Source organism: Mastomys coucha, unplaced genomic scaffold (assembly GCF_008632895.1).
Source record: "Mastomys coucha isolate ucsf_1 unplaced genomic scaffold, UCSF_Mcou_1 pScaffold4, whole genome shotgun sequence".
NCBI lineage: Eukaryota > Metazoa > Chordata > Mammalia > Rodentia > Muridae > Mastomys > Mastomys coucha.
Window position 1 is genome coordinate 55,736,485 of NW_022196910.1, and position 10,172 is coordinate 55,746,656.

At 51.8% G+C, this 10,172-nt stretch overlaps 3 protein-coding genes across 14 annotated transcripts in view; 1 reads left to right on the plus strand and 2 right to left on the minus strand.

Moving 5' to 3' along the window:
• Smarcc2 (SWI/SNF related, matrix associated, actin dependent regulator of chromatin subfamily c member 2) overlaps positions 1–1,819 on the plus strand; it is a 26,539-nt gene extending 24,720 nt beyond the window's left edge. For 6 of the 8 annotated variants that reach the window (XM_031350397.1, XM_031350398.1, XM_031350399.1 and 3 more), the window contains 2 exons: positions 179–604; positions 1,124–1,816. In XM_031350397.1, the coding sequence (XP_031206257.1) occupies positions 179–604; positions 1,124–1,200 (503 nt within the window). In that variant the 3' untranslated portion in view covers positions 1,201–1,816. Of the gene's footprint in view, positions 1–178; positions 605–1,123 lie in introns of all 8 variants that reach the window. The other 2 variants (XM_031350403.1, XM_031350401.1) reach the window with 2 other exon arrangements.
• Positions 1,820–3,104: 1,285 nt separating this feature from the next.
• Positions 3,105–6,118, minus strand: Myl6 (myosin light chain 6). 3 transcript variants are annotated; one of them, XM_031350410.1, is made up of 7 exons: positions 6,029–6,118; positions 5,760–5,787; positions 4,835–4,978; positions 4,456–4,629; positions 4,289–4,366; positions 3,954–3,998; positions 3,105–3,260 (listed from the first exon to the last, which is right to left on the minus strand). In XM_031350410.1, the coding sequence occupies exons 1-6, from the start codon at positions 6,029–6,031 to the stop codon at positions 3,970–3,972; spliced, it is 456 nt and encodes a 151-aa protein (XP_031206270.1). In that variant the 5' UTR covers positions 6,032–6,118; the 3' UTR covers positions 3,105–3,260; positions 3,954–3,969. The 3 variants fall into 3 exon arrangements, with proteins under 3 accessions (XP_031206270.1, XP_031206271.1, XP_031206269.1); XM_031350411.1 differs by lacking the exon at positions 3,954–3,998; XM_031350409.1 differs by lacking the exons at positions 3,105–3,260; positions 3,954–3,998 and having other exon boundaries at positions 4,242–4,366.
• Positions 6,119–6,387: 269 nt separating this feature from the next.
• Myl6b (myosin light chain 6B) overlaps positions 6,388–10,172 on the minus strand; it is a 4,798-nt gene continuing 1,013 nt past the window's right edge. The window contains exons 2-7 of one of the 3 annotated variants that reach the window (XM_031350408.1): positions 9,515–9,731; positions 8,951–8,978; positions 8,586–8,729; positions 7,306–7,479; positions 6,769–6,876; positions 6,388–6,682 (exon numbers count right to left, since the gene is read on the minus strand). In XM_031350408.1, the coding sequence (XP_031206268.1) occupies positions 6,782–6,876; positions 7,306–7,479; positions 8,586–8,729; positions 8,951–8,978; positions 9,515–9,685 (612 nt within the window). In that variant the 5' untranslated portion in view covers positions 9,686–9,731 and the 3' untranslated portion in view covers positions 6,388–6,682; positions 6,769–6,781. Of the gene's footprint in view, positions 6,683–6,768; positions 6,877–7,305; positions 7,480–8,585; positions 8,730–8,950; positions 8,979–9,514; positions 9,753–10,172 lie in introns of all 3 variants that reach the window. The other 2 variants (XM_031350407.1, XM_031350406.1) reach the window with 2 other exon arrangements.

Genomic DNA, 10,172 nt, shown 5'->3' on the forward strand with positions numbered 1-10,172 from the left:
ACCAGGAGGAGGGAGAGCACCAGGAGGAGGGGAGAGCACCAGGAGGAGGGAGAGCACCAGGAGGAGGGGGAGCACCAGGAGGAGGGGGAGCACCAGGAGGAGGGGGAGAGCACCAGCAGGTGGCTGTGTAGCTTGTGCCCATTCCACTCCCTCACCCTCGTGTTCTCTTTATTTCTAGGCCCCTCACCGTTCCCCAACCAACAAACTCCTCCCTCAATGATGCCAGGGGCAGTGCCAGGCAGCGGGCACCCAGGCGTGGCGGGTAATGCTCCTTTGGGTTTGCCTTTTGGCATGCCGCCTCCTCCTTCTGCTGCTCCATCCGTCATCCCATTCGGTAGTCTAGCTGACTCCATTAGTATTAACCTTCCCCCTCCTCCTAACCTGCATGGGCATCACCACCATCTCCCGTTTGCCCCGGGCACTATCCCCCCACCTAACCTGCCTGTGTCCATGGCGAACCCTCTACATCCTAACCTGCCGGCGACCACCACCATGCCATCTTCCTTGCCTCTCGGGCCGGGGCTCGGATCCGCCGCAGCCCAGAGCCCTGCCATTGTGGCAGCTGTTCAGGGCAACCTCCTGCCCAGTGCCAGCCCACTGCCAGGTGAGAAGGGGCCAGGAGGGGAAAGGGTGAGGGAGAGGGCTCTACATTATGGGAGGAGGCGAGTAGGGAAAGAAAGGTTAGATCCTAGAATTTCCACAGCCCTGTTCAATGCTTTGGTAAAGCTAGAGCACAGGAGGAAGGCCTCTCTGGCTATCCTCAGTTTCCCAACTTGGCAGCTACCACCTCTGGGATGACGGGGCATTTCACTGGTGGCTCGGAGGACCTCAGCTGTAACCCTAACCTAGCTACCGGTCTGAATGATGATGGCTTTCCTTGCTCATTCCCACCGCATTCAGACGCCCCACTTAGCACCACTGGGGAGAGGAGGATGGTTTGGGGTATAAGATTTTTCCAGTGTCAGGTGGAAAAGAGTGTTGGGAAAAAGAAATTACACATAGTGGGTCCCTCATTCATCTACCCACCCACTGCATGCCTGCCCGGTTCTGTCTGTGTGTGGAGCCTGGGACTGGATCCATCCCTCTGCCTGCTCCAACTCACTTATCTTCCTTTGCTCCACAGACCCAGGCACCCCGCTGCCTCCAGACCCTACAGCTCCGAGCCCAGGCACAGTCACCCCCGTGCCACCTCCACAGTGAGGAACCAGCCAGCCATCTCTCCCCCTCTCTCCCCATGGAGATCACAGATCCAGGAACAGCCCTCCCCCACCCTGGGACCCTCCCTCAGCCTGGAGAGTTCATCACTACGTAAGGAAAGCTCCTCCTGCCCCTTCACCACCCCCACCATGCCCAGCAGAGGTGTGCAGTTTTATATCCAATTATCATCCATGGACTTCTGACTAAAAGATGTTTCTAATGCCTGGGAGAGAGGATAGGAGGGAAAGATGTTTATACAAGGTTCTACTAACTGGTTCTGAGGGTGTACCCCTTCAGAATTACTGCATTTTTGAAGTGATAACATGAAAATGAAACCCTTTAAAAGGGAGGTTTTAAAAAGACACGTTGGAGCCCACACAGAAAAGAACTTTTTTTAATTATTAGTATTATTTTGAGGGAAAAGGGCAGGTTTTAAGACGGATTAAAGTTTTGGGGCAAGCTGTGCGATGGACTAGGGCACCAAGCCTGTCTCCCTGAGCCCCTTGGCAGTGCTGAGTCAGCCCCCTCACCCATTCCAGTTTATTCATACTAATCCCTCCTGCTGCTCGTCATGGTTGCTGTTTTAAGCCCAGCTCAGCCAATGACCTTTCCCTCCGAGTGTCAGCTTTGTGTTTGTGTTTAAGTCACCTGCTCACTCGTCAGCGTCTGTGTACTTGTGGGAAATGTAGTTTTCGGGGATTCTGTGGTAGGTAATAGAGGAAGAGGCCTCAGTTGGGCTCTTCTTCCTGCTTTCCTGGTTGTATCTGTGAGTGCCCAACAGGCATCAAAGGGGGAGCTCTAAGAGAATGGGGAGTTTGCAAACCCTGACTTTTGAAAAGCACTTAAGCACCTACTTTTGACAGTGGGACAGTCTGCTAACTTCTGCCCTTGCCAACCAACCCTGACAGAACCCAGTGATAGCTAGGAGTTCCCCAAATGAGGACAAAGATTTGGGAGTAGTAGGACTTCAGCGCCTCTGCACTCCATGTGGAGGCAGACACAATTCCAGGCCGCAGCAGTGCTTGGCCCCTCCTGTCCTAGTGTCTTCCCTCCTCTGCATCTCCGCACCTTTCTTCTGTTCAAAGTCTTCTGTAAAACTTTCTTTCTTTTGTTCTTTTCTTTTTCCTTTTTTTTTTTTTTTTTTTTTTTTTTATAAATTAATTTGCTTTCAGTTCCATCTTGTGACTGCCTCTGTGTTCTCTTACCTATGGCTGCTAGGCAGGGAGCAAACTAGGCTGGGGACAGCCTTCCTAGAGTTCCTCAGTGGACATTCACCAGGGCTGCAGAGGCACTTTGAAAGCCACAGGCCTACAGCCATCAGCCTCTTGCCACAAGAGGCCAGAGACCACACAGCAGTTAGGAATGCAGCAGCGGCAGCAGCTTTCACCTACTCAAGATTAGCTCTTGGAAGCATATCCCTACAGCTTGGATCTGCATCCTTTTAGACAGTGGCTGCATTCCTTCCCTTATTGAGGAGGAGCACGCCTGTACCTACTTCTGTTGCTCTTGGCCCCTTTCCCTACAGCAAACAAGACAGACTCTGGCAGCACTAATATATCCTGGTATTTTAGCTTCAGTAAACACTCACAGGCTTCCCACAGAAGGTGTTTGGTACTTGGGTGAGTTGGGGCCTGGTTCAAAGAAGCCCAAAGGCCAAGAATTTAACCTGAAAAGGAATAGATACCCACCCACACAGAAACGGATAACTACCTTGATCCTATAGGAATTTATGACTTTCTTCGTTTCCCGAAGGGGAGCTGTTCATTGACGAGGCCATGGTTACTACAAGCACTTAATCCAGTTTCCCCTAAACCTCTTCCCCCAGCTTGAGCTTTGTTTCAGGATAGACATCATTACCACCTCACCTTTTCCTCCTCACCCTGCTCAGGAAAAAGAAAGAACCAAAAGAGAGCAAAGAGAGCAAATTTTATTTGGTGAAGGCAAACATTATCCAAAAGAAACCAGATGGGCAAGGTGCTGTGATAAGGGAGCCTCGAGCCACACAGAAATCTCACACTGGGCAAGGAGCTGTCCTCAGCCATTCAGCACCATCCGGACAAGCTCTGTAGAGAGGAGAGGTGGAGTCAGCCGAGGAGAGGGCTGGGGAGGGGTACCCATGGGCCAGGAGACCACAGGACCATGAAGGTGGCAGGAGGGAACATGCCCATAACAACCAACCTTGGGTCAGTTTCCAAAAGAGCCACCATGAGTGACCAGTTCTCTCTGTCCCTGGTTCCCCTCCCACTGGCTGTTAGCCCCCACCCCACTCTAAACAGCAAGAACATAGCAGAGGCAGAAAAGTTCTCAGCTACACCTACAGTTACTGTCAGCCACTGGCAGGAGGAGAGGTCAGTTTTGGGTTAGGGTACCTCCAAGCTGTCCAGTAGAGGGATGGAAAGGGGAATTTGGTTTTAGCAGCAGAATGGGGCAGTTAGCTCCCTCCCCCACTGCCAACTCTCCATGCTCTATGGCCAAAGACTTGACAGAGGGCGAGCCTTCTCTACACACTGGTGAGCGTTCCCAGAAACCAGCACCAAGTCAAATCTCAGCGACCATTCTAGGAGAGGAGGAGGTACCACACCCCCAAACTGCTTTCCTCATGGAGGAATTCCTCCCCTCCCAAGCCAGCTCCATGCAGAATCATGCCAGGAGGAAGTCAGATGGTAGTAGGGTATGGGCAGGAGCTAGAGAGCACAGGTTGGGAAGAAAAAAAACACTAGGGAAATAATTAGAGGAGAGGCTGGGAGGAGCCGTACCCGCCCCATGGGCCCGTCACCCCGACAGGATATGCCTCACAAATGCTGCAGGAAGGAAGAGACATTAATGGTGAAGACAAGACACAGACATGGGTTGAAGGGGTCAGGCAGTGGGGACAGACATTCTGTTGACTTCCCATTCCTAGCCCACCATTGGTACTCCATCACCCCTTCCTTTACTGTCACATCCCTAACAGTTCCCTCCCAGGCTGGACTGAGCCTTGCCCCTTGACTCCTGGCTCCCTCCTGGAACCAAGTCTAGGAACACAATGCCTCCTTAACATGCCCTGAATGACCATTTCCTCACAAGCCCCAGCTTACAGTCTGTCCCTTACCTTCATAGTTGATGCAACCGTTGCTGTCCTCATGCCCTGCCACTAGCATCTCTACTTCTTCCTCTGTCATCTTCTCACCTGCAGAGGAAGGAACATTCTTAGAACTGGGTGACAGGTGAAACATATCAAAGTGGCAGCTTAGCTCCAGAAAGGTCACAGACCCTTACCCAGTGTGACTAGGACATGACGGATTTCAGCACCCATGACGGTGCCATTCCCTTCCTTGTCAAACACACGAAGGCCTTCGACATAATCCTCGTAGGTCCCCTGGTCCTTGTTCTTGGCCACGGTCTGCAGCATGGGCAGGAAGTGCTCAAAGTCCAGCACCTTTACATTCATCTCTGTCACGTGGGAGGTAGAAGTGTCAGACAAGAGAAATTACACATGTTCTCAGGACACGGTGGTAGAGAACACAAGTGACTGGCTGGAAGAGGGGAATCAGTGGAACTGGCTAAGACAAAACTTGCTCAAGTTTGGTACCTATGAAGATAAAGTGATTATTTTAGCTGAACAACCATGAACCCACTAAGTTCTTGATATGCTCACCATCACTCTTGGGGTTCCCTAGGACCTTGAGCACCTCGGCGTTGGTAGGGTTCTGGCCCAGGGCCCGCATCACATCCCCACACTGGCTGTACAGGATCTTGCCATCGCCTGTTCGATCAAACAGCTGGAAAGCCTCCTTGAATTCTGAGGATTCAAATGAACAGCAGCACCAGAGGTTAACCCAGTGCTTGCTGCACAAGTCTGCTGCCAATTCAACTTAAGTCATGCTGCAGAAACCAGATATCTTGTCCTCCTGTAGACCGAAGCCTGCTCCTAGGGATCTATTTCTATCAACTCAAATGCCCCACATAAAGCCAGGCAGCCGCCTTTGCCTTACCTCATGGTGGTAGCCATCTGTTTACACACCCCCTGAGCTGCACCACTAGGCTCTCCACTACAATACTACTCCGCAGGAATCTGCCACCGCCCAGGCTGGGTCCTGCCCATATAAGGAAGTAGGAGCAGTGGCCAGGACTCTAGCCTCCCACTCCCACCCCTCCCATCCCGAGACCTTCCAAGACCTCTCCACATCCTTAGCAAACTCTCCAGTGCCATCTTAACAACATATCAAATCACTGCTCTTTATAGTACTCAGAATCCAAGCTTAAGGAGGGGACAGTTATCAGAGGAGAGGCAAAAAGCAGAACACAAGCATAACAGACCCGACACACAACAGGCATTAATCAAATCGTTTCGCATACCCATACCACCTAAAACTCACCCAGTGCTTGGGGCTCAGATCTAGAGTGGAAGGGGAAGGAAGAAGAATGAGAAAATGGAGGATCTAGAGCAGAGGAGAAGGAAATCCACGGGGCACTCTCCTGGGAGTGCTGGAGATGACAGGTTGGGGTCAGAGGTTAGATGCTAAAGGAAAGGGGTCCCTCTCAGTAAGGATGACCTCAGCTGCGGGTCAGAGACTGCCTACCTGCGGTCTGGTCCTCGGTGAAGTCACACTGCTCGGGGAAGAAGGGATTGGTCAGTACCTGAGGTCCAACCCCGCAAGCTTCTATCCCGGCTTTACAAACTGCTGTTTGAAGCTGAGGACTCGCTTCCCAGGGCGGAACCCTAGACCTTCCAACCCCACATCCAACCTTCCAAAATCTGGGCGTGCCCACGTCCACTGCTTCCTCGACTCCCACCCGCGGTCCTCTCCCTGCCCCAAATCCCCCTCATCTCCCGACTCCCAGGGCCCACCATCTTGGCTGCAGAGCTCTGCGGGACCTTTTCCGGCTGTAATGGCTCCGACTCCAGACCCAACCCCAGTCTAAGTACGTCCCACTTAGGTCCTACCCACCTGCGAATGACGTCACCCTACGCAGTTTCATCCAATAGGCGTGCTAGTCTGGGCTCATGCAGATGACATCACTACGTTAGTAATGAGGTGGGGGGGGCGCCCTACCCCGGCTCAGGAACGTAGCGAGGGCCTGGGGTGGGACTCTTGGAAACCTTTCTTCCGAGCTGCACTAAGAGGAGGGGATTTGGGCTTTTGCACAGGAGAGGATTACCCCCTCCCGTCCTTCCCCCTTCTCAAAAGAAAACAGTCGGAAACCAAAGCAGGAACCATGTTTTTATTTCAAAACTCTAAGTGCCCCCTAGTGGCAGGATCGCGCTTCTGGCCGCACAGGAGGTGGAGCAAGTTTCCGACACCACAGGTTCTTCGTGGGGTTGGGGGGTGGGGGTTGGTGGGAAGAAAATAGTCCAGCCCTGGCGGCTGCGCTACAGTTGGGCGCGGAAACGCACTGCCTGCGCTTGTATCTGGTGGATCGAAGACCCTTGCCTTTCAAGAGGCCGCCAGGGGCTGGAGGGCTACCTGCGGAGCTCAGAGGCTTAGGATATGCTTCAGGAAGGCTGCACAAGAGGAGACGAGAGGACTTCAGAAACTGACCTTCGGGGAACTGAGGGTACCTCCACCCCCTTCAAGACTCCTTACCCACCTCACTCCCCCGGTCATCCTGCCCCCTCACCCTCATAGTTGATGCAGCCGTTGCTGTCCTCGTGGCCTGCCAGAACAGTCTCTACCTCTTCCTCAGTCATCTTCTCTCCTGAACCCAAAAACAGTTAGAGTCCCGCCACCTTCCCTGCCTCACTAGCCCAAGCCATTCTCGGGGTGGTTCGTCCTCCCTCCCTGCCCTTTTTCTTTCCATGCGGTGCGTATCAACGGTGCCATGGAGCCGGTGAAAGCTTTGACAGACAGCAAAACAAGCTGCAGGGGTTGAGACTTGCATGGAATCAACGCAAGTGTGGCTTGCAAAGAGAGACATGAGGCTCCAACTGCATTCCCTGCCTTTAGCTCACTGCTGGACACTTTAGCCTCCAGATGACCGAGTCCCTCAGGTTCTGCCTCCACAATGCTGTCCCTCTCAAGTCTCCTGCCCATGACTGCAGGACCAGAAGCCCATTCCAGGATCTACCTACCTAGCTCTTCCAGGTCCACACACTTTTTCACCCCACAGTTCTGGGCCCTGCCTCACCGAGAGTGGTAAGAACATGTCTGAGCTCCGCTCCCATGACTTTGCCGTTGCCCTCTTTGTCAAACACACGAAGCCCCTCTAGGTAGTCCTCATATGTGCCTTGGTCCCGGTTCTTGGCCACTGCCTGCAGCATGGGCAGGAACGTCTCAAAGTCTACACGTCGGGACTTTAGTTCTGGCAGTTAGACAGAGGTGAGAGAGATCACTGAGGTGTGGGATCCAGTGTCACCCAACCCTACTAGAGTGACTTTAAGCCCCGTCAGCATTCGGGATGTTTTCCTTCCCTGTGTTTGACAGTTTTTGAGTCCTGAGACTCATCCCAGCCTCCTCTGTCACCTTACCAATATTTTGTCAGTGAAAAGTGATACAGTTGCCAGGCCTGGTGGTGCAGTTTTGTAACCACAGCTACTGGGCGAGTTCAAAGCCAGCCAGGACAATTTAAGACTATCTCAACAGAAAAATAAAAAATTAAAAAAAAAAAAAAAAAAAAAAAAAAAAGAAGAGCAGGGATATAGCACAGTGGTAAAGACACACTCAACACAGAGAGAGGGAACCACTAATCCATGTGTGGTGTCCCACACCTTTGGTCCCAGAAATCAGAGTCAGAAGAAGGCAGATCTCTGGGTTTGAGGCCAGCCTGGTCTATATAATGAGTTCCAGGTTAAGCAGGGCTATGTAGAGAGACCCTATGTAATAATAATAATAATAATAATAATAATAATAATAATAATAATAATAATACAATAACAACCCTATCTAAAGAATCATAATTAATTAAAATTTAAAAAGAGAAAGAAAATTGGGGATTAAGGCTGCTGGGATAGAACTATAGGTTCTGGCCAACCTGAGTAATTTAGTGAGCACCTGTCTCAAAAAGTAAAAAAAAGTACCTCTGTAATAAAGGGCTTGCCTGGCTTGCCTGAGGCCCTGGAGTAACCCAGCACTTCAATGGGCAGCGGCCAGGAGGTAAAGGCAGGAGGGTCAGAGTTTAAGGTCAGTCTTGGCTGGACACTGAACTATCTCAAAAAATAAAATAATTATAAAAAGGACGAAGAAAAAGTTGCTGGCTAGAAATGGTGCTCCATGGCCCAGGCAGAACCTCCAACACCAAGAATAAGAAAACTCTTAAATCCAGCACTTGGGAGGCAGAGGCAGGCGGATTTCTGAGTCCAGCCTGATCTACAGAATGAGTTCCAGGACAACCAGGTCTATACAAAGAAACCTGTTTCGAAAAAAAAAAAAAAAAAACCTAGAACCCCACAAATCTCAGGTTCCTCTCACCATCGCTCTTGGGGTTCCCTAGGACCTTGAGCACCTCGGCGTTGGTAGGGTTCTGGCCCAGAGCCCGCATCACATCCCCACACTGGCTGTACAGGATCTTGCCATCGCCTACTCGGTCAAACAGCTCAAAGGCCTCTCTGAACTCTGAAATGTAAGGAGAAGGCAATGTGACCAAGGATTCCCATCACCTCCAGACAGAAGGGAGGTTTGCTTCAGAAATTAATGTGCTAGAGCTGGGCACAAGAGGGAGGAGAACCGGACAAGTGTGGGAGGTTTCAAGGTCAGGACTGTCATTAGGAGAACAGAGAATCAGACCAGGAGTTTGGGGTTGGACAATGGGGCTTAGGAAATAGGCTTCTCCTCACCCTCCAGCTGGTCCTTGTTAAACTCGATCTGTAGGGGACAAAAAGGGCAGGTGAGGAGATGACAGGGCTTATTCAGTCCCTCTCTAAAACAACCAACTGGCAGCCACTTCTGGGGAGGGGCCCAAAGGGGCAGGGAGCCCGGCCACTTTAGTCCCATTCCCAGCTCTGGGCCTTGGGAGAATCCCAAGAGGAATTACAGGGGGAGGGTTTCTTGAAAACAGGGTTAATCCCATGCCACCTGTTCCCTTCCCTCCTGCTACCCCGAGTCCTGCATCCCTCACATAACTGGGGGCTGAACAAAGGCTAAATTTACCCCTGCCCCCAGCTGTGATTGTCTAACAAGTCTGTCCTCTTCAGTCTCCCCTCCTGGGTTCTCAGAGATGCGGCCTTCTGAGTTGAACAGCGGGGCCAGAGGCAGACAGCACCCCTCTCCCTTCACCTGGGAGCACCAACCTCATTCCAGGTTTCATTCATTCCCTATCCTTTCCACATATTCCCAGATCCCCAAGGCTTCACTGCATCTTTGAACTACCCCTTCCAGATTCACACTTCCCCAGGACTCACCACCACTTTGGAGAGATCAACAGGGGGCTCCTGGGTTTTTGCAGGCATCTGGGGGGCAGCCAGCTCAGCCTTGGTCTTGGCTAGAGGGGTCCCTGCTGTAGACTTGGCAGCAGGCTTAGAGATGGAGGGCCCCGCTGGTTTCTTCATGGGCGCATCCTTCTTGGGAGGCATGATGTCAGGTGGCCAAAGAACAATGTGCCGATGGGGGCACCCATCTCTGTTTAAATAGGCAGGGAGTCTGGGATGTCAAGGGGCGGGGGCAGTGGCAGGGACAGGGAGCCAGTTGGCAAGGGTGAGGGAGAAGAGACTTCTGCCTGTCTGCCCTCACTCCCCTGGCCTGTGTGGTTCAGGACTCCTGCCCCCAAAGTTTTCTTCCCTCTGATACCACGCCCCTAAAGCTGAACATAATGTTTTCTTTAAGGGTACAGAGAAGAAACAAGAGACTTCTCAGGATAGGGACTGTTAACCTCCAGGGTGAAGATAGGATGTTGGCCAGTGATTCTGAGATAGCAGCTAAGGGAAGAGAGAAAAAAAACTAAACTAAAAAACAAACAAAAACTTGCATTAGTTTTAGACCGTGGAAAAGCCCAAGCAAAGCAAGAACTTGGGGTGAAGTGGGGGTAAGGGAGGGCTTGGGGTGGAGTGGGGGTAAGGGAGG

What these genes read in the sequence shown, in the direction of transcription:
- Myl6 (XM_031350409.1), bottom strand. An exon ending in CACCGAGGACCAGACCGCAG is followed by an intron (nt 4,979 to 5,759) that starts GTAGGCAGTCTC and finishes TTGAATCCTCAG; the next exon opens with AATTCAAGGAGGCTTTCCAG. An exon ending in TCATGTCCTAGTCACACTGG is followed by an intron (nt 4,367 to 4,455) that starts GTAAGGGTCTGT and finishes CTTCCTCTGCAG; the next exon opens with GTGAGAAGATGACAGAGGAA.